This window comes from Bicyclus anynana, chromosome 20 (assembly GCF_947172395.1).
Source record: "Bicyclus anynana chromosome 20, ilBicAnyn1.1, whole genome shotgun sequence".
Taxonomy (NCBI): domain Eukaryota; kingdom Metazoa; phylum Arthropoda; class Insecta; order Lepidoptera; family Nymphalidae; genus Bicyclus; species Bicyclus anynana.
This window is the reverse complement of record NC_069102.1, coordinates 12,546,083-12,570,658: the sequence shown is the minus strand read 5'-3', so window position 1 is coordinate 12,570,658 and position 24,576 is coordinate 12,546,083. Positions and strand designations below refer to the sequence as shown.

Genomic DNA, 24,576 nt, shown 5'->3' with positions numbered 1-24,576 from the left:
TAGCCAGCCCTTCTGTCACCAGTCGAGGCAACTACCTGCGGTGAATAATTCAGAGATTTTTTTGCCACTGTGACTCCATGGTCTCCGTGGTACTCTGGGTGTTTTGATGTTAAGCTTGTCAGTCTATGCTCCTAGGTAAAACGGTAGACAACTATGGAGTTTGGCTCAAGGTGGCCTTTGTGAGGTAGAACTTCTTCTTAGCCACGACCGTCCAAGTATAAATCGTATCTTTTACAGTTCTCTCGGCTTAATATGAGATTTCAAACATAAGTTAGCTCCCACAAGTAGCGTCCTACATTAAGGCCCCATTTCCCAGGGAACCAGCGTAAATCTATCAGGTCTCTTGCCATCATCCTGACATATTCGGTTCAATTAGTTCAGGAATGTTTATGGCGGTAAAAGCCCTTTTAAAATCGTCTTCGTTCGCGTGAAATTGTAATTTTTACAAATCCCACGGAATTTACAAATCATTCGACGAAATATCATTTACTTACCTACTATGTGATATCCACCAATAAGCAGCGGATGACATTTGCTATATAAAATTTCAATTTATAGGTAGGTATGTAAACTATGTAGGCCCAAAACCGGCTCTTATAGTAAACCAAGAGGAGATTCTTGGTTTTACTCGAGCGTGGAACATAAGGAAGTATAACTCGCATGTTGTTGAGTATCTTAACCATGTATGAGCGTTTAATGTTGGGTATAAGGGCAACCAAAAAAATATTAATTTAAGATATACTCAACCAGCACGTCAGATATGGATAAGTTAATAGTAGTAGTTAATAGCTAAAATGTGTACATTTAGAAAATCTAACGTAAGGTATTGGGAGAGTTCCAAAGTTACAAAATAAAGCCTTTGTATATGCCCTTGTTCTCGAGTCATGAGCGCGATATTTTTTTATTTTGTAGGAAATAATCACTAATATTTTCAAACGATTTCAGTAAGCCAATGTAATGAAATTTTCTTTTAAGTCTATAGTTTTTCCCCCACCTTTGAAGCATCTGATCTACCAATCTAATCGATCTCCATAACGCTTAAGTAACTGCAAATTTAACATCCTGGGCTCTCCTACTATTTAGTTCAAACACAGTGTATCTGAAACACATACTTTTTAATTTGTGTCCGAAAATGAACTATGATTAAAAGTGAATGAACAGGCACATTATTTTCTCACGCTAATGGATGTAAATGTAAACAAATTATTTCTTGTTTGTTGAACGGTTTTAATTTATCGTGTGGCTACAGGATTTGCATAATTACCTTACTTACCGGTGGCAACAAATTGTGAGTTACATACCTGATACCTCATACTCGTTGTAAAATATGAGTATGCTAAGGATAATGCTATTCACTCACCATCCGATAAGCTTATTCGATCGTCAGTGGCTGACTTAAAGTACCATTAACGCTAATTACGCTAATTGGACTGTTGAGGGTCTGGTCAAAATTTAAAAATTCAAAATTCATTTGTTTAAAGTAGTCTCAGTTTACAAGCTATTTTGAATAGTCAGTTGACTATGTGTAAAGACTCTACCACCGGTTCAGAAGGGAAATTCTGCTGAGAAGAGTATTTTGAAGAATATTCTGCTTCATACAGTATTATCATAACAATTTCCTATAGTTTTACTCTCTGTATGAAGGTGAAAGCAGGTTCATTGGCCTCCAAGCACCTTTATCATTAAGGAACTCATCAATGGTGTCCTTCCTTCCTTCCAAATCTTCTATCTTCTAAAGCCGCTACAGTCCGATCCAGTGGCATAGCGTGCCTTAAAGGAACCCTGTATCACAATTTGTTCTCAGTGTAAAGATATGAGTATCTCACAAATAAAAAGAAACAAAATTGTAGGATGTATCCATTATTTTGGCGTACACTTAACTAAGGAAAAAAGATTGCTTTTTTTTGTCTTTCGTCATTTCTGAATTGAAACAGATATTTACATGATTATCTGGAAAGAACCAGATCAAGTGAGATTCTGGATTACAAGGAGCTCTGTAGTCCCGGGGGCCCTGGTCCGATCTCAACAATTATACCGTACTAACACATAGCAGCACAGGCTGTCATGCTCTTAATATGGGTAAGTACGATCATGTCACCAGTAACTGAACTTCGCGGCAACCCTTTGAAAACCACCGATTTTATCAGAGAACACTAATATTGTCTAGCGAAGAGTGTCCACAAAAGTAACGATCTGGCAACTAGAGACATAATTCCTCATAATATCTTGTAAAAAAAAAATATTTTCTTCAGTATTTTCTACCTTTCAAAACCACCACGGTCCTAACTTCATAATTAGCTGTGCTTAGCCAGGGTAGGAGCGTGGGCTGAAAAACTTTAGCCTTCTTAATATGAGATATATGTGACCAACGACTTTATTCTATCAGATATGTTAGATGTCTAAAAATCACCGCAGAAAGTCGTTGAAAAGAGAATGCTTGTCCCTGGCCCTGGCCGACCCTAACCACCCGGCAATTAATATAATTATATCTAAAAAATCTTGATAATTCTATTTTCATAATGAAATCATTACTTTGTAAAAAAAAGTTTGCTACAACGTTTTACGACATTTTTAATTAATCTTTAATATGTCCCCTACGGAACCACAACTGAATCCAAAAACGGGAACTTGAGTGACTCAGAACCCATTGGTTAGGTTAGGTTTTTTTATTTGTTATGTTCTTCATCACAATCTACCGAATATTAACAAGTTAAATTGTAAGCAGTATGTTGCGATTCACAATTTTCTACAGTTAACAATCTCGCGAGACAAAATATAATCTAACGGTATTTACAATTTTACGATGACATATTACATATAGTTTTTACACATTCTGAACACACAACACATTGTAGACAATATTTAGGTATTATTTGTTTAAATAACTTTCGTTATCTATTATGCGACTAAATGAAATGAAGACAATTAGCCACATTTAATCGCCTCAGTTTCGATGCGCTTGTGACATGTCTAATACTAATAGTATAAAATCTTTGGCTACAGCAGGCTGTTTAATTAGAATCCCAGCGTCTCTTATAAAACAAGTTTTTCATTATTGTTATGTAACTGTTTTAATTATCTTAAAGACCACTGTCTTTGTTCTGAGAACAACAATGGAAGCTGCAATAATAAGAGCGAGCTTTTGACGACTATAGAAGTGGAACGCAGATGTGGGCACTGCAGTTCAAACCCTGACCTTTTTTTTTTTCTTTAAAAGGAAAAGCGAAACCCTTATAAAATCACTTTGTCCATCTGTCTGTCTGTCAAGACTCTTTATTTTGAAACTAGCTGACGCCGCGTGATTTCACACGCGTGGTATCCGTTCCCGTAGGAATACGGGGATAATATATAGCCTATAGCCTTCCTCGACAAATGGGCTATCTAACACAGAAAACATTTTTCAAATCGGACCAGTAGTTCTTGAGATTACCGCGTTTAAGCAAACAACCAAACAAACTCTTCAGTTTTATAAAATTAGTGTAGATTTAATCCGTATACTCAGGTTTACGGCCCCATGAAGTTGTGAAAACATCAAAATTCTTAAAAAACAGGCGATCTAATATTCGGGAAATTCCCTGTGACTCGATGTCGTCAGTGGGGGGTCGTCATTCCAGCACTTTGGGACCCCGACAGCCATCGGATCTTTCCACTTCAGCTTCACGATTCGTTGAGCTATGTCGGTGACTTTGGTTCTTCTTCTTTCTGATTCGAGCATTAATTCTGATTCGATCACGCAGAGACACCCCGAACAAAGCTCGTTCATCTTCTTATGAGGCCTAGATAGCACCCAAGTCTTGGAAAGGCCTGTAGTGGGTTTTTAAATTGGGCAATAATACTCAATATTCATTTTATTTCAATGAGGCTTAATATCTGACCTTTCGAAAGTACTTGTAAACTAACAAGCACTTTCGAAAGGTCAGATATTAATATTATAAGATAATGGTGATAATAATTAGTCGAAAACTTAAAATTAAATTTACGTAGGTTCCAAATGCGTCTTGGTCCGAGAAGAGCCCATAACAAACTCAGGCAGTTTTTTTATTTTTTAGTTTAGCACCATTTAACAATAGGTGTATAAATAGCCAGTCATATAATACATTTCATTTCCAAGCTTTTTTGTTGTTTATACAGGGTGTCCCGTAAATAGTACGACTTATTCTACAGAATGATAGCTGACATCAAGGCCTACTAAAATAATGCAATATATGTAAGCCAAAATTTTACGGTTTTTAAGTTATATTGGTTTTTGTACAAGATACAAAAATGCAGTTTAGTCGTAACATGTGCTGAAAAATTACGTTGATGCTTGATAATTATTTTTCGTTATTTTATTGAATAACGAAAAATAATCATAAACGTTTCAGCCAACTTCGGTTTCTTCTTTTATAAAGTAAGGTTTTTCCAAAAAAACGGGCCTTATTATTTTTTTTATGTTAAACGATTTTTATTGCATGTACTTTAACGGTCACAGTGAACCAAAAAATTTACTAGGCAAAGTTGTGCATCTAGCTTAAAAACATGTTCATACATGTTCATGTTTTCCTTCACAGTTTGAGACACATGATATTTAATTTCTTAAAATGCACACAACTGGAAAGTTGGAGGTGCATGCCCCGGATTAGAGCCCACACTCTACGGAATCGGAGAGGTCATATCCACTGGCCTATCATGCTTTTTATATAACACTAGCAGACGCCCGCGACTTCGAATCGCGAATTAAGTTTTTCACAAATCCCACGGGAACAATTTATTTTTCCGGGATAAAAGTAGCTTACATGTTAATCCAGAGTAAAATGTATTTTCATTCCAAATTTCAGTCAAATCGCCGCAAAATTGACAAAGTTTCATAACATATGCGTACCTGTAAAGTATGTCGTAACATTTACGGGACACCCTGTATAACACTATAATTCGAATTTTCTATAGGCTTGCGTTGCGTGCTGATAACGATGATGATATTGTCTGCAGCACGGCAACGCCACGACGTCGAGCGAGACGTCGGTGGGCACCAACACGGCGACTGCGCCGGCGGGAGGCAGCAAACCGCCGCCCGCCGCCAAGTTCCGGCACGGGCTGCTCCAGCTCATGATACACACCATAGATCCGATGCACGACGGTGAGTTAGGTATGCACCGCTTCGCTTTTACACTCTTTTACTACATATAAGTCGCTGTTCCCGGAGAATAAAATGGTATCTGCCATTACTCGCGTTTTAGTATTATTTTTGGGATCTATAGGTATTTACTCAGACCAATTATTGTATAGGACCTGCCTCGTTAGACGTTACTTTTCTGTCAAAGTATATGATCAACGATCTAATGCGATTATGAAAACTGTCTCTATAGTATCAATGTTAAATAGTTGTGATCGTGTTCGTCGGTTAAAGAGCTCCGTAAAAATACCTTTTTGTGTAATTGAATTGTGTAAAAAACGGGCTAAAACTTCTAGTTTAGAATAAGATATATACCAAATCTAAGCTCGTTTTCTTCAGATAATGACAGACAATTTTGTCCGTGACTATGAATGCGATACAGGTCCTTCTATAATTGGTCTGAGGGTATTTACGATAATAAAACAGTAACTGATTTTATCATAATCAAGTCTTAAATTTTGAGTACCGGAAGACTGTAGTATGGCTGTTTACCGTACTAAGAAGTACGAATACATTATGGTAATATTATATTGACATTTTATGTATGCAGTAGTATGTATTAATTTTTGAATTTAAACTATCGTGAGTGTTATTCGTATTAATTGATTATGAAACACTGCTAAAACTCACGTGATATTAGGTCAGAGTATGCCCGACTAGTTTACCATACGGGGCCCTTAGTCATGAGCTGGTTCTTTAATCGCGGCACGATCCAAACTGCAATGCGGCTGCGCGACGCGCTGCTGCTCGCATCGCGCGCTGGGAGACGGGTTGAGTGGTGGGGAGTGAAGGTTCTGTTACACTCGCCGACGGTTCATTAATGTCTTCGTATGGGTTCGAAACTAGTCGGGTATACTCCGACCTAATATCACGTTTTACCCGTTATTCATAATCAATCAATATGAATAACACTCACGATAGTTTAAATTCTAAAATTAATACATCTGCTCATTTTTTTCGTAATTTTTATGCAGTTGTTAAGGAAGTTACAGAATATTACAATAGTATTCCAAGATATAGTCACTGACATAAAAGATGAGAATAAAATGTTAACATAATATTACCATAATGTATTCCTACTTCTTAGTACTGTAAACAGCCATACAATTGTCTTCCGGTACTCAAAATTTAAGACTTGAATATGATGAAATCAATTACCATTTTATTCTCGTTCTTTCGGTTCGCGTAATACATCATCACTTGCACTTACCGTTTTATTCTGTAGGTTTTTAACCTACAGATTCATTTCATTTCAGTTTATTATCACTTTTATCTAAGTCTATTGCTTTGTCAACAATCGCCAAAATTCGACTTTTTATTTTTCCTGGAAAATTAACTTTTTGCAATTACAATTTTACTCTCCGGGAACGGTGAAGTTTTAATAATACTAAGAGACTGTGTAGACATTCTACGAATACACGAAGCTAAGGGTCTGAGTGATCCTCTGACCCTTATCTTGACTTGAAATGTTTTAAATGATGAAATTTTATTAATAAAGAGGTAAAGTTTGTGGGAGTTGTAGGAGGTCTGGATCTACTGAACCGATTTTGACAATTCTTTTACTAGAAAACCACGTTATTTGTAAGTAATATATCCCCGTATTCACGCGGGAACGGAAACTAAGTGCCTGTGGTTGTTAATAAAGTAGGATAATATAACGTATTATTTTGGACATTTAAAATATTAATATTTTAAGCGCTTTTAAGTATTCTTAAGTATATTTATATTTACCTGAATTTTACTTTTTATCTTTTCTGTACGCTTAACATAATTTGCTTATAAGATGTATTCAGAGCAAACAACTAAATAAATAGTTGAAGTTGTAACAGCCTCTATGGGCATTTTATATGCACGCAAGCGAAAGCTAGTGTTGTATAAATCACCAACAAGCGCTTTGGAGAATTACACAATTGTTTAGAGTACATGTGATAAATCACCAGCAAACGTTGTTTGCGCCAAATCTCAAATCGCTGCACCGCATTAAAATGCGGAAAGCGGATATATATATAGACCTATATCTTTATACAGAATTATATATCTATGTGTACTGCGTTATGTATCTCGGCTTTCCGCAATTGAATGCATTTGTCGCTTTGTAATACGGGATTGGATTTTTGTGTGGTCAGTATTTTGGTAAACCCCAGATTTATTTTTTCATATATTTTTTAATTTCCATCTATAAAGCTACAAACTAAATTGATGTTTTCAACTAAATGGTGAATGATTGACGGCATAAGTACAATTTTACCGTATCTCAACTGTTAGAAAATCAAAGAATAGTTGTTTAAATCCTACGGACTGCGCCAAGAATACAATTTATTAAATATAATTAAAATTACTAACTAAAACTAAAAAAAGGGCCTGTATGGCAATACTTAATAAATAATTGGCCAGTTGGCTGTATAAATTAAAAATGCCTGGTTCCCATGCAGAACCAATCTCATAAGCTTGATCTGAATCACTCGACGGTACGTCATATATCACAATCAAAACTTACGACAGTATTCTTCGTCCTTACTACTCTCGTTGTCCGTAAATATCAACCAATAGCAGTGAATTGAAAAAGGTATCGCTCTGTGTTTCGTTGCAATGGGACGGTAGAGAAACAGAGAGCGTTATTTTCGACTCCGTCGCTACGTTGCTGCTTATGCGTAGCTATCGTGGTCGACTTTTGTCTTTTTCTATTCTCGCGTTTCTCGTTACGCATCTTAAGCCTAATGGTAACTCCATGACTAAATATTGGTTCCCTTTAAAGTAACGACGCACACCGCCATCCTAAACTAGGCTGGTGCCCCTGGGCACACAAGAATTAGGGGCCCTTTTGGAAAGTAAAAGAAATTTTGAATCAGCATGAACATTTATTATAAATAATCAAAATCAAATGCTGTATGATATAATATGTTATTAATGGTATTAGAATGATGCTGTTTTTGTTCACGATTACTGTTTCTTTCGGGATTTCTGCGCAGGAATAGGTGCAGTCATCGATATGCCTTAAATACCTTTTGATATGATCACTGATTTGTGAAAAAAGTGTAATGTGCCTAACAAAATTGTTTTGAGACATTGTCAGTCCTTCGGGGCCCTGCGAAAGGAAAACCTGGGCACATGCCCCGTGTGCCCTTACGGTGAAGACAGTATTGACGACGCATGTAACGCATGTTTTGGAGAAGTTTCTAGAAACCTATTTCATTTAAAACTACGACACCGAATTGACACAATATCTATGGATAATGCACTTGTAGTCACAATGTCGACCACACTACAAGTGAGCGGTCCCAAAACCTCAGCATGTTTATAAATAATAAACGGCCTTAAGCGTGCCAGTACACAAAGCAAAGTGCTGCACAAATATACCAAAATTGTTAAAGCTCTCGCCTCTTTAAGCTGCAAAGGCTTTTTGCCACTTATAACGCGCCGGTTTGTACGGCGAAATTAATTAATTTATATCTACCCACATTTTTATGTGGAAATATTTTGTAGCGACTTGTTCTTTAAAGTGCTAAAGTTTAATGTTTGATACTGCCATGTCAAAAAAAAGTGCTCTGTTATTTATACATTCCAAGTTAGTAAACCTTTAACGCGCAAGGCACCGAGCAAAGATACAAATGAAAAAGGCCTCTGGATTGAGCCAAATTTATTACTGACTTTACATAACATTTCAACACAAAAAAGTTCTTTTTAGAACACCAGCATCAATATATTTTTTTATATGCCAAAGCTAGCTTTTTCCTTTTTTCTAAGGTATTCGTTTGTATGTATTTAATGATCCATTTTCTTCCACATTTTAGCTCGCTTTCGCTCGGTTTTATTTATTACTAGATGACGCCGCGTGGTTCCCGTTCCCGTAGTAATATGGGGATAATATATATTCTATAGCCTTCCTCAATAAATGGGCTATCTAAAACTGAAAGCATTTTTAAAGTCGGACCAGTAGTTCCTGAGATTAGTGCGTTCAAACAAACAAACTCTTGAGCTTTATAATATCAGTATTGATTTTTTACTGTTCCTTTAAGCTTGTTAAAATGGCTTACTGTACTTTATTCTGTAATAATTATAATTATGGAAGTGTATTTGTAAGCAGGCATCACAAGAAATTCAGAATCAAAATGATACACTTTGAGTCTTTGACAAATTGAGTTGCGCATTCGAACGAAAGAACAATCTCTCACTGGCCAATTAGCTGCGACCGCGTAACGTGTTGTATTCCAGCGAGCACGGTGATTGGTTCTCTCCGTGACCGATAATAGTAATTGGTTCAAACTACGAGTAACTAGAGTGTAGAGTGCTCTTAACGATTCGATCCAATTTGTGCTTCACCATTCTATCATTCGCCAATTTTTGGTGCAAAATGAGAATTCTATCTATACTGTTATTTTATTGTGCAAAATTGCTATTACTATCTATTTCGTTATTCCTGTTAGGTGCGGATTCTATCTATTAGATTATTTGTATGTAGAGTGTGGTCCTTATTTATTTCCCCACTTTTGTGCATTTATTTCGTCGTTTTCTGTGAGGATGTGCAGATTCTATTTCTCCATTTTTCATGCACAAGCGGAAATTCCATAACTGTGTTTTGTTTTAGATTCTATTTATTTCTCTATTTTTGAGCTGAGCTGCGGATCCCTTCTATCTACAAGTTATTTTGCCCATTTTTGACGCGGGTTCCATCTATCTCATCATTTACATAGTAGTGTTTAACGTACTATGTTTTGCTATTGGGCAGTGGGGATTCTATTTTTGAGCTGAGCTGCGGATCCCTTCTATCTACAAGTTATTTTGCCCATTTTTGACGCGGATTCCATCTATCTCGTCATTTACATAGTAGTGTTTAACGTACTATGTTTTGCTATTAGGCAATGGGGATTCAATTAATTTCTCTATTTTTGAGCTGAGCTGCGGATTCCTTCTATCTACAAGTTATTTTGCCCATTTTTGACGCGGATTCCATCTATCTCATCATTCGCATAGTGGTGTTTAAGCTGCATAAATATTTAAAGTGATTTGCATAGCGTACCTAGATGTTTAACAGCCGAGGCGCGTGTATTTAGGTCAAGCCTGCGCCGGGCCACGGTTAAGGGCACGTCTCTTCATCTACGTATAAAAACTACTAGTGTAAGCAATTTAAATTCTTTTGTTTAGTTGCGCTGCGTTTTTTGTTCAACGCTCTGGGCTTCCGTTGAGGTACGATGTCACTGGTTTGTAGCACGGCCGAGTGTTTTATTTAGCTGAGATGTATGGGGTAGCTAGGGGTATTTTTAACCTATTTGAAAAAGGAGGAGGTTCTCAAGTTGTATGTATGTTTTTTTATGTATTGCTCGAAGACGCCTGAACGGATTTGAATTTTTTTTTAGTTTAAAAGGGTAGGTATACCCCCATGTTTCTGGTATATTATGGGGTAACCTTGCGCTATAGCGATAAGTTCCAACCCATATTATGATTGTGTGTATTTCAGTCATCATATTTTTCATATCGATTTTTTCACGCACATGCAAAAATGTGACGTCATAAAATGTTTGGTATGGTTTTATCTCAAACACCCTTTCTTAAATGCTCTTTCAGCATTAGTTTTTCTTACCACCTGCAATGTGGGTTCTTCAAGGGAAGAGTGAATATAATATCTAACTAACTAAGAATCTAACTAAGAATCTTAAACATAAGTGATTCGCTGACTATTATTATAAGTCAAGCCATAGATAGCCAAAATCATAAATTAAAAAACAAAACTTACACAAATGTTTACCGTATTTATGGTACATGGACATTTTGACTTTCACCCTCCTTTCTCTCAAGGAAACTGTGCTGAGACTTTTGATGTAAAAAGAAGTCTATCTACATAGACTAGACTGTAGGATACATTTTATAGACTACTATCATTTTATATACTACATTTTATATACTATCATTTTATATACTACATTTTATATTCGTCATCAACCCATATTCGGCTCACTGCTGAGCTCGAGTCTCCTCTCAGAATGAGAGGGGTTAGGCCAATAGTCCACCACGCTGGCCCAATGCGGATTGGCAGACTTCACGCACGCAGAGAATTAAGATAATTCTCTGGTATGCAGGTTTCCTCACGATGTTTTCCTTCACCGATTGAGACACGTGATATTTAATTTCTTAAAATGCACACAACTGGAAAGTTGGAGGTGCATGCCCCGGACCGGATTCGAACCCACAACCTCCGGAATCGGAGGCAGAGGTCATATCCACTGGGCTATCACAGCTCTTTACATTTTATATACTATCTAAAAATTACCTTCTTAAAAAATATTTTTTCGGCTTTAAACGCCCTAAAATTATCAAAATGTTTTCAATATACAGACTTGAACCAGCAACTTGTCTGCACTCGGCCAGAGACACTGACAGACTGCATGATACCCCCACTACTAGTGTACGAGACATTATTTATTAGACACAAATACTACAGAACCTGTTATAGTTTTATTATGAGTATAGATTTACCTTCTCTCAAAATTTTGAGTTTGTCAAATAGGTACCTAAGTTTTAATATCGACGAGTATACAGTAACCTCAGACCAATTATAGAAGGACCTGTATCGCACTCATAGTCACGAATAAAATTGTCTGTCATTTTCTGAGGAAAACGAGCTTAGATTTGGTATATATCTTATACTAAACTAGAAGTTTTTGCCCGTTTTTCAATTTTCAATTCAATTACACAGAACGGTATTTTTACGGAGCTCTTTAATCGACGAACATGATTACAAGTATTTAACATCGATACTATAGAGACAGTTTTTATAATCGCATTAGATCGTTGATCATATACTTTGACAGAAAAGAAACGTCAAGCGAGGCAGGTCCTATACAATAATTGGTCTGAGACAGTAACTCATTTTAAATGTCGGTTAAAAGGGCGGTTCCGTACACTAAGCCTACGTAAAGTAGATTGGGTTTTCACCTTTTAGTAGCCCCGGTTTCCCACAATAGGTGTGTTCTAACGAAATCGCCGCTACAACATCTGACCCAAATTCGTACACAGTTTAACTTGACTAAACTTGCACGATTAAGTTACGTAAGGCTTTCGCGCTTAGCATAAAACGTTATGTTGTATCGCAAGCTTTTTGTGATCATATTTTAGCGTGCGAGCGAGACGTTTTAATGTGGGCATCCAAATATATTATGAATTAAATTCCAATGGTATTTTACCCTACTATATGAGCTACAATAGGTATAAAACGACATACATACATAGAATAGCGGACGCCTGCGACTTCGTCCGCCTTTAGACCTCTTTAATCCGGCCCTATCGCAATATTCGTTCTTAGAGGATACCTACTAACTATTAGTAAAAAGTCTGTGGCAGAGAGAGCGCTATTTTTAAATTAATAGCCCCTGTATGAAAAAATCTCAGACCCGTATACAGGTTGTTCGGCAGTGTTTCCCATAACTCTAAGACATAGAGGAATTAGAAAATGGAGATGCATCGCACTCAAATTCACGAACAAAATTGTCTGTCATTTTTTGAGGGGGACGAGGTAAACTCACACATCGAAAATATTTAACACCATTAAAAATTTTCTATGTCCATATGTCATATGTAATGTCCACACACAACTGTAAATTTGACTCGCAATACATACACGCGTAATTTTTTACACAGACTAACAAACACATTGCTTAGACTATCCACAGGTTAAATACATAGAATATTCGATTACTGATCGATGTTTGGCTGTTTCGTCAAAAGAATCGATTCTTTTTATAATTTTTTTTTTATTACAAATTTGATAAAATTAAGGTTTAAATACTTTTAAATGAAACGTTACTTTATCTTTTACTAAACTACAAGTTTTTGGCCGTTTTTATGGAGCTCTTAACTACACAAACTTAACTACACTAACCGGCATTTTTATGGAGCTCTTTACACGACGAAAACGATTACAACAATGAAAAATCGATTCTGTAGCAACAGTTTTTATAAACGCGTTAGACTTAGATTTTTGATCTTTGCCAGAGGGGTATCGGTTAGCAAGGCAGGTCCTGTTATTTAAATGGTCTAAGCTCTAGGGTTATATTCTTTAACAGAAATTAATTCTAAATGTTCAAAGAACGTGTGTTTTAAAATAAATATTTTCGGAGTAAATAATATTTATTTTGTAAATAAATCTTAAAGTGTGTAGCCAAACTTATTTATTGATTAAAATGCAGAATAGATAAAGGTGTTACATGGCTAGTCGGAATTATTTGAATTACTTTGTATGAAAAGATAAAAACCTTTATTTTTTAGTTAATAAAATATTAGTCATGCAATTCGGTTCCTTTAAGTGGACTCGTCAAAATCAAAAAATCAAAATCAAAAATCATTTATTTCAAGTAGACTCAGTTTACAAGCACTTTTGACACGTAAGTTGACTATTTGTAAAGATTCTACCACCGGTTCGGGAGGCAGGTTCTGCTGAGAAGATACCGGGAAGAAACTCAACAGTTGCTCTTTTGAAAAAGTCATACATTATTATAATTTACAATTGATAACAATTACAATTTCTTATAGTTTTATTTCCTGTGTGAAGGTGGAAGCTGATCCAATGGCCTCCAAGCGCTTTTATCTTTAAGGAACTCATCAATGTTGTAGTAACCTCAACTAAGCAAATGTTTTTTAACACATTGCTTAAAGCTATGCATTGGCAGGTCCATCACAGTCTTGGGGATCTTATTATAAAGAGTACACCCAAACGTACAAAAGATTTTTTTACTCTTTGGAGACGATATGCTGAAATAAGTAACTTATGCCCGTGTCTAGTAAGACGTGGGTTTAAATCTCATTTTCGTTTGTACAAATTAATGTTTTGTCTTACATAGACTATACTGTTATATATATATTGACAGGCTACTGTTAGTATACCTATTTCTTTAAACTTTTGAAGTCAACACCTTGAAGTAATGGGAAATACTCCCAACACATATGCTGCGCTGTTATAGAAAATCCCCAAAGAACCACTACAACATGCCGATAGATCTTGAGAGAGATAGCGAGATGGGCCTATGTCGACCGCTGCAACCTGAGTAGATAGCGAAGTTGCTCTCAGCTCGTATGCTGGCGTGACCTACATATGCGTCTAGCTTACACATCTTCCACACGACGTGCGCTGCAGATAAAAGTTTTAGATATTTAGTTAAACATGTGCTTGTTTTTTCTTTTTTTTTTTTTTTGGACGGAGTAAATGTCATCCAGAGTAAGTCTTTACAAGCAGAGGGCCCATTGGCAGTTTGTTGGCTATGGCGTTAACGTAAACGCGAATTTCTAAGGAATTGAAACAGCACCATCTAATGGCACTACTGCACTACTGTTTCAATTACATATAAATTCGCGTTTACGTTAACGCGATAGTAACAGTATGAAAATATTGAAAACTGACACTAGGCACACAGAGTGGTGAAGCCGCAGAAACCCATAAAAAAGAAAAAAACGTCACGCATCTCCTTGACATCCGCATATACTCGTACTTTTAAATAATTTGTATTTTAAAATTTAACACTAACAACAATTACGTAAATTAATATAATAATCAATAATCACACTTCACACTAATATTATAAAGGCGAAAGTTTTTGTGTAAGAGTGTAAATATGTTTGTTCCTCTTTTACGCTGCGGCTACTGAAGCGATTTGGCTGAAATTTGGAATAAAAATAGATTTTACTCTGGATTAACATATAAGCTACTTTTCATCCCGGAAAATCCATGTTTCCCGCGGGATTTGTGAAAAACTGAATTTCCCGCGGACGAAGTCGCGGTCGTTAGTAGTAGTCGCTAGTAATATTATAAATATTAAAAAAAATGTTATTTTGCGCGTTTGTTTGATGTGTCACACGATGCACTTTTTTTTTTAATTTCCATCTTGCCCCCAAAGACTAATATTTCTAAGGCTTTCCGAAAATCTTCAAGTATAAAGCATATACATTAAAACTAATTACTTAACAGTATATTAAATTTAAATTTATAATAAATAAAATAATCATATTGCACTGAAAAAACTTGCAAAGCAAAACGTGCATCACTTAGCTTAATCCGAGAATCTTCAATTCTAAAAGTGGAATACTTAACAGTTATAAAGCGCAAATTAACTCGCTCATAAGTATATGAAATTTCGTGGAAATTAAGCGAAATGCAGACCAAGTTTAACTCGTTATGCGACAGGATATCAGGACGTTGCCAAGTGTAGCATCGACCAAGTTACCGCATGCGGGATGCATTAGTGATTCTTTTAACGCAAATAACGGCCAAGTTTGTGGCACCAAGAATATTACGTTTATTAAATTTCGTGGTGCCTTAGTGTCGCCGCATACGTGCCACAGGCGACAGCCACAAATGTCGCCACAAGAAGCAAGAAGGGGCCACAAAAGTAGCTGAAGTGCGCTTGTGGCCGGTGGTCGACGCTTGTGGTTAGTGGCTGCTACATTTTTAACGCATACATGCAGAATTCGTATTATAAGTATAGATTCTAGATGGCGCTGGCGTCAATTATACCACGGTAACGTTTGTTGTTACAAATGGTATGAGTAAAATCTCAAATTGCGAGTTAATGTATAGTATTCGACCAGTTTAATTATAAGATATAGATAGATGAGATGTCTTGTATACAATCCGTTTGATGCGATGCGTCCGACACGTACGATGCGGATATGTGGACGCGTACCGCAGTCGTCGGGTGGTTTTGTTTTGCGAAAAAATAACGAAGATAAGATGTCTTTTGAATTGTAAAATATTTCCAGCGAATATTTTGATGGCGAAGTGTTGGTGGAGTGTTTGATGACCTTTTCTAAACAACGTACAAAAGACGGTCACTTAAGGGACCCTTTTTGCGGACTCAAATTTTTTATTAACATAATTATTATAATTCTTTTGTAAAAAAAAAACTTTACGAGACAAAGTAGCAATAATTTTAAATACGCTTGTAATATTTCATGTGTATCCTGTAAAATTAACCTAATGGAGGTCAGAGACAGTGGGATGAGCCGCTCTGCAGACTGGTAAGAGAGGAACTCATTAGTACCTCCTCCAACGCTGCGGAGCGTGCCCGTTTGCTGGCTGTGGGAGAATGGGAATCGGGACTTTGGCTACAAGCAATTCCTTCGTCCAGCACTGGTACCTTGTTGGACGACACAACATTCCGTATCGCCACCTGCCTTCGCTTAGGCGCTCCGTGTGTTTCTCCGCATCGCTGTATCTGTGGAGAGCTAGTCGATATACTCGGACACCACGGTCTTTCTTGCAGTAGGAGTACTGGCCGTATTCCGCGGCACGCTAGCCTGAACGACATCATACGTCGTGCTCTTGTCACCGCCGGCGTGCCAGCCGTTTTGGAACCTAACGGTTTGGCGCGTGACGATGGTAAGAGACCAGACGGCATGTCTCTGATGCCATGGAAGATGGGTAGGCCTTTGGTGTGGGACGCGACTTGCGTAGACACCCTTGCGCCTTCACATCTTCCTGGTACGATGGGATGTGCAGGCGCTGCTGCTGCATCAGCAGAGACCCTCAAGCGGCGCAAATATAGCAATCTCGTCGGAGATTGCATATTTGAGCCGTTTGCGGTCGAAACACTAGGACCGTGGGGTCCGAGTACACGCTTTCTTTACAAAGAAATTGCAAAGCGTTTAATCGACACCTCCCGTGACCAGAAGGCTGGCCTATATTTAGGCCAAAGAATTAGTATTGCCATACAACGTGGCAATACTGCCAGCCTTCTGGGCACTTTACCTATGATCGTCGATTCGGACGAATTCTACGACGCCTGAGCCTTTAGATATAGTTTAAATTTAGTATATTTTCTTTTTAATTTTTATAATATGTAGTTATAGATATTTAGGTACGTAGTTTTAATATTAATGTAAAACTTTATAAATTTGAATGAAAAATAAAAGTGAAAAAATGGAGGTCTGATCAAGATGATCTTGTGAAGAGAAATAGACAAAGAACATGTCCCAAAATGGGCTTTTAATAATATTATGTATATATGTCTATGTATATTTTATGTAAGTCCCTCAAGAAAGAAGACACACAGAACAAAGACGTATTCGGGTATTAGTAATAGAAAGTACTAAATTTTCCAGTGTTGTGTGCTTTCCTTTACTAAACCCTGCGTATGTCCTTCTCATCACTGCTAACGAAGAAAGAAGAATAACAAGAAGATTTATCAAGAAGATTACGAAGAATCATGATGGTTTCCTTTAAAATTGTTTATTTTCATCTAATAGATATTATACCTATAGTCTGGCAAGATAACACTCCCATGCGACGGGGGGAAAGACTGCGCGGGTGTGAAATTGTACGTGCGGGGAAGTGAGGTGCGTCAGTCGTGGGTTTTTCATTCATCGCTACACGCCCCGCAGCCCGCGCGGTCCATCGGGAGTGTTACGAAGTTGCCAAGCTATTAGTTTATTATTTGTGGCCTCAGACTAACTATTACATAAGACCTGCCTCGCTAGACGTTACTTTTCTGTCAAAGTATATGATCAACTATCTAATGCGATTATAAAAACTATCTATAGAATCGTTGTTTCATAGCTCTAAGCATGCTCGTTGGTAAAAGAGCAAATCAAATCAAAATCAAAAATCATTTATTTCAAGTAGGCTCAGTTTACAAGCACTTTTGACACGTCAGTTTACTATTTGTAAAGATTCTACCACCGGTTCGGAAGGCAGGTTCTGCTGAGAAGACACCGGCAAGAAACTCAACAGTTGCTCTTTTGAAAAAGTCATACAGTATTATAATTTACAATTGATAACAATTACTGTTTACATTTCTTATAGTTATACTTTCTGTGTGAAGATGGAAGCTGATCCAACGGCCTCCAAACATCTTTATCATTAAGGAACTCATCAATGTTGTAGTACCCTCGACTAAGTAAATGTTTCTTAACACATTGCTTAAAGCTATGCATTGGCAGGTCCATCACAGTCTTGGGGATCTTATTATAGAAGAGTACACCCAAACCTACAAAAGATTTTTTTACTCTTTGGAGACGATATGCAGAAATAACTAACTTATGCCCGTGTCTAGTAAGACGTGGGTTTAAATCTCCTTTTCGTTTGTACAAATTAATATTTTGTCTTACATATACTATACTGTTATATATAGCTGATAGTGAGCTCCCTAATAATATCTTTTTGTGTAGTTGAAAACGTTAAAAAACGTTCTAGTTTAGTATAAGATTATACAGGGTGCTCGGGAGTATTCCCCATAACTCTGGGGTTATATTCTTTACCGAAAATTAATTAAAAATGTTAAACGCATCCTCATGATAATGACGTAGCCAAGTTTGACGTATTTTAAAATGCACGGATAGATCAAGATGCGTGTTACATGGATAGTCGGAATTATTTGAATTACTTTGTATGAAAACATAAAATGTTTTTATTTTTTAGTTAAAATATTAGTTATGCAGTTCGGCTCCTATAAGTGGAATCATCAACACCTTGAAGTTATGGGAAATACCCCCGAGCACCCTGTATATCTAATCTAAGCTCGTTATTCAACAACATCAACATGAAATTTGACTTAGATTGCAAAGCAATTTGATTGTAAATCAATCGATAGTTTAGGTCGTAATTAGACGGAAAAAAAATATATGGCATGAAAAAGTTTGCTTTTGTGCTTAGAAGACTGATTGAACGAAATTTTTAAAAATCTCGGATATCAATTTTTGATTGAAAATAAAACTATTGAAATAAAAATGTTTATTATTTTTGTTAAGTTTTACTATCAAATTAGCTTACAGAAAAGTGGAAAATAACTTAAAAGTGCACACTTTTACTTTTTCTTTTATGTTCATAGCTACTTTCTCTCAATAAACCCCAAATATAGTCGCCCATCATGTTTTCATTGTATTGGCCTTGATAGCGTTGTTCAAAATTCATGATGTCCTGATGGAAACGTTCTCCTTGCTCTTCGGAATAGGCTCCCATATTGTTTTTAAATTTATCCAAATGAGCATGCAGCATATGTACTTTTAATGACATCCTGCAGCCCATGGCCTTAAAATTTGTAAGCATATCCTCAACCAACTTTTCGTAGTTTTCAGCTTTATTATTTCCTAAAAATCCAGAAACTACTGCTTTAAAACTGTTCCAACTTGCTTTTTGAGTACGATTCAGCAACATTGGAAATTTTTCATCGGCGAAAATCTGTCTTATTTGCGGACCAACAAAAACTTGAAAAATGAGTATTATTATTATAACCATCACAAAAGCAAACTTTATACCGAAAAAAGGTATTTTTTTTTTCGTTTTTGTGCATAACTAACTGGAAAATAATAGTATAAACTTTAGGACAAAGAACGAAAATTTTTTTGTAGAGTCGTGTAATTTCTATAATTTATTTCTTATCCCAAATAAGTAACAGATGAGGGTATATATTCCTTAAACCGGATCTTAGACTAAGAGCGCTGTTATCTTGCAAGAAGTTGTAACTGATAAGGTCTACAATAGTTGTACAGATCGATCGCTTCAGTCGAAGTGAGGACTGAGGACTGAGGGCTGTGACTGAGGGATGAGGTCAAGGCGAGGTTGCGCCGAGGTTTATGGGAAAATAAGGTCGGAAACATTAACCCGACTTTTATGATTTATGTCAATAGTGGTTTTGTGGCTCGTTTCTAATAAGAAATATACTTACCTCAGTACCTACCAGCAGCGAGGAGTCTAAACAACCCGATTCCTAGCGGCTTACCTAATATAAATCCATACATAATCTTCATCATCATCATCATATCAGCCGATGGACGTCCACTGCAGGACATAGACCTTTTGTAGGGACTTCCAAACATCACGATACTGAGCCACATGCATCCAGCGAATCCCTGCGACTCGCTTGATGTCGTCAGTCCACCTGGTGGGGGGTCGGCCAACACTGCGCTTACTAGTGCGGGGTCGCCATTCCAGCACTTTGGGACCCCAACGTCCATCGGCTCTTCGCACTATGTGCCCCGCCCATTGCCACTTCAGCTTCGCAACTCGTTGAGCTATGTTGGTGACTTTACATACTCTTACATATTCATAATTATATATGCTCTAAATAGGTAGATATTTCCACAGCAACACCAAAAAACACATGATCGGGTTACTTATTACAAAATTTCTGCCTTCGCTACTGGTACCTACTTACACAAAGTGTGTTTATTTCTATATATTTATTATTATTTTTTTATTCTTTACAAGTTAGCCCTTGACTACAATCTCACCTGATGGTAAGTGATGATGCAGTCTAAGATGGAAGCGGGCTAACTTGTTAGAAGCATAAAAATCCACACTTCTTTCGGTTTCTCCACGACATTGTACCGGAACGCTAAAGCACTTGGCGGTATGTCATTGCCGGTAGGGTGGTAACTAGCCACGGCCGAAGCCTCCCACCAGCCAGACCTGGACCAATTAAGAAATCTCAATCTGCCCAGCTGGAGATCGAACCCAGGACCTCCGTTTTGTAATCCACCGCGCGTACCATTCGTGCCGGCTTCGGCCGTGGCTAGTTACCACCCTACCGGCTAAGACGTACCGCCAAGCGATTTAGAGTTCCGGCACGATGCCGTGTAGAAACCGAAAGGAGTGTGGATTTTCATCCTCCTCCTAACAAGTTAGCCCGCTTTCATCTTAGACTGCATCATCACTTACCATCAGGTGAGATTGTAGTCAAGGGCTAACTTGTAAAACTTCTCCCGTTTTCCCAACATTTCCTTTCACTGCTCTGCTCCTATTGATCGTAGCGTGATGAAAAGTATACTATAACCTGCCCAGGAGTATGGAGAATAGTTTTACTAAGTTTCGGGTAAATCCGTCGTGTAGTTTTTGTTTCTATATCAAACAGACAGACAGACAGAAAGACAAAAATTTTACTGATTGCATTTTTGGCATCAGTATCGATCACTAATCACCCCCTGATAGTTATTTTGGAAATATATTTCATGTACAGAATTGACCTCTCTACAGATTTATTATAAGTATAGATGTGTAAAACAAGAAAATTTACAACTTATGAGCCGGTTTTGACAGAATAATTGAACTTCAACCTTACTGGCTACTGGCTCTTTATTCCACTATCATTAATCAGCCTATCACACAAAGCCTTATCTCCTTAACCCCAAATAATTATCTCCAGCGTTTCAAACTTAATAAGAGATAACGCAAACTGGAATTCCATACAATTTCCAAGTTGGAACATTTACCAGGTTCAATCCTATTGAATTATTGTTATACTTAATGTGGAACTATTTGACCCTTAATCGTCACCCTAGATTTCTGTTCCTTAACCTACCTGCAAACCCCCCTGGTCTGAGAGACCGCTGGCGAAACGTTGTATACCGAAAAACGCACATGCGAATACTCTCGCTGAGTGAATGTGCACTAAGTTACAGTGTGTATATAATTAAAAAAAAACCCGACCGCCTAACCTGCTCGCACCTATAGTCATCCGCCTCGCGTATTGTGTATACCGATTAATAAATCACGTTTTTCTAATTGTAAGTTTTTTTTCATACAGCTATGATATACCATTTTGAAATAGATACTTTTGATAGGCCCTTGAATTTGATACCCATATCGCAGGTAGGTATTTTTGACAAGCCCTTGAATTTGATACCCATATCGCAATAATTGTAAATGAACTTTATTTCACCTCGAATCTATAACGTCTCACAGTCATCGTGTTAGTTTTTTTTAACTTCACCTATCTAAGAACACTTGGGTCGTTAGGGCAAATTTAACAATATCTTAATTACGTAAATCCGTTGAGCTATTTGTAAGATATGTGGTAATAAAGAACATTACAGACAAACTTACATACATACATACTCGTACATACATATATACATACAAGATACGCGCGAAAAACATAAACCTTCTTGCAGTTGGGTAAAAAGGCTTTGATTAGTAGTAGGTAGGCTTCGCCGCACAATAGGAATATGTCGAAAAACATGATTTTAAAATCTCGTAGCTGTTAGTGATACCAAAGCAAAGCTGTTTGTGATATCGGACGAAACAGAACACTTGGATAATAATTTGGCAAAAATTAGTGTTTTGCGGCGTATAACTTGGTATTGTGGTAACGTGAAATTCGTTAATAAACTGAAATATTTAAAAATTAGTCAAAAAGTGACAGATTCCCCTTGTAACGATGTACGTTCAGTGTGCCTAGTGGGAGTTTTCAATATTTTCATATTGAACTGTTACTATCACGTTGACGTTTACGCAATGGAATTGAAACAGTTGTGCAGTAGTGCCACTAGATGGCGCTGTTTCAATTCCTTAGAAATTCGCGTTTACGTTACGTGACAGTAACAGTATCAAACTGCCACTAGGCCCTCTGTTCTCGCTTCGGCTAGTTTATTACTACAAATATTTACAATACATACCAACAATAGGCTACGTGCCTCTTTTGTAAACAGTGTTTAAACTGAATTATAGAAGTATTATAAGCTATATTTTATTTTGTCCCGTCAGTAATAACCAGTAAAAAATTTAATATAAATGAAAAAATATCTACGTAAAATTTTTGCCGCCGAAACACAGCACATTAGCAAGTGACGTCATTCATAGAGATAACAGCGTGATTGGCGTTTGCAGTGATGTGATTATATCACGTCACCGCAAGCGCCAATCACAAACCGATGCCTTGTAGCGAATGACGTTACAGTTTATGATTGGCATTTGCGGTGACGTTATAAAAATAAAATTTAGTTTTATAAAAATATTACAATTACGAGATTATTTTCTCAAATGGAGAACAACACGAGCAGAGAACGGGGAGTGTTGATCGATCGTCAAGGAATTCCTTAACCCTACATTCTGTAGTCACAAGTTCAGGACTCTGCTCGGAGCTTTTCTCTCTACCACGCGATGGACCCGGCACCCGCACGGTGAATCCATGGAATGCTAAGATATTCGTCTCTCTTCTAGGCAACCTAAACTGCGTCTATGCAAAAAATCTTCTTAGTTTTGTACAGCAGGCGAATAGCCTATTGCGTCGCTTACACCCCCTTGTGGCAGGCGTCCACAGATCCGCATCATATGTGTCGGACGTATCGCATCAAACGGATCATAGTATTGTTTGTATAGAAAGACTTATGTCAGCCACTGACGATCAGTTTTATCGGACGTCTAGCTGTTGCGCATGCATAACTAGCGCTGCAGGCATGTGAGATTACGTGGTCAGTGGCTGACATTACTGATCCGCATCAAACGGATTTTATGTACGGAAAAATTAAAACTCCGCCTGCTGCGCTGCGTCGTAAAGAATTTTTTCTATTTGTAAAATGTGCTTGATTTATTCAATGGTTACTAACTAACTAGGTAGATAGAAAGCATAAATATTTTATTACTAGCAGACGCCCGCGACTTCGTCAGCGTGAAACCCTACTACTACCCTAACCTACTCCCACTCTACAGCTACCCTACCATACAGGGGATGAATAGGGTTTCAACCCTAACCCTAACCTACTCCTACCCTACCCTACCCCTACTCTACTCTACCCTACCCCTACTCTACCCTACCCTACCGCTACCCTAACCCTACCCTACTCCTACCTACCCTACCACGCGACGGAAACTTCAAAAATGGAGTAACTTCTCCCGTTTTCCCAACATTTCCCTTCACTGCTCTGCTCCTATTGATCGTAGCGTGATGAAAAGTATACTATAACCTGTCCAGGAGTATGAAGAATAATTGCACCAAGTTTCGTTAAAATCCGTCAAGTAATTTTTGTTTCTATAACGAACTTACACACGACAGACGGCGAAAAATTTTACTGATTGAATTGTATCAGTATCGATCACTAATCACTCCCTATAATTATTTTGGAAATATATTTCATGTACAGAATTTCATGTATAGATATTCGAAGTACTTGATTCCTACCTCACAATAACCGCAGTCACATTCTTGTTACAACACAGAACTATTAACTACGTTATATTTTAGCTTCCACTAACAAATAGCGGTTGTAATCATTTTACCATCAGCGTTCCAAGCCGACGCGTGTCCAAAGTTAGCAACTTACTCGGCACATCCATTGTAACAGTTCTACATTGAGATATATTTTGACCTATTTTTGCGTCTCTGCTAAACTTTAAGCTGAGACGTAGACTGTAGACGGTTGAGTGGGGCTTTACTTAAGTTTTATTCATAGGCTGCATGTAATTTGCTACTTCTACGATGGCAATCTTGCGAAAATAATCTCTGTTTAACTTTAAAAAAGAAATGCTCTGCGGACTTATAAATAAAAGCTGTCTTCTTTAGATAAATGTCAGTAACTAAAAATTACGAGTATAAAGCAACACTTAAAGTATAAACGCATAATACTTGGATCACAGATTTAAGAATAATAGGCCAAATACAAATTCAAAAACGAATACATTCTCGGAAATAATTATTATAAAATATTCTGGTTTATATGTAAATAAACAT

The 24,576-nt window shown here is 37.2% G+C and overlaps 1 protein-coding gene across 1 annotated transcript in view; it reads left to right on the top strand.

Moving 5' to 3' along the window:
* The window catches only part of LOC112047664 (sodium/potassium/calcium exchanger Nckx30C), a 98,527-nt gene that overhangs the window by 40,964 nt on the left and 32,987 nt on the right, over positions 1-24,576 (top strand). Inside the window, exon 3 of the mRNA XM_052887778.1 lies at positions 4,969-5,125. Within this exon, the coding sequence (XP_052743738.1) occupies positions 4,969-5,125 (157 nt within the window). The remainder of the gene's footprint in view (positions 1-4,968; positions 5,126-24,576) is intronic.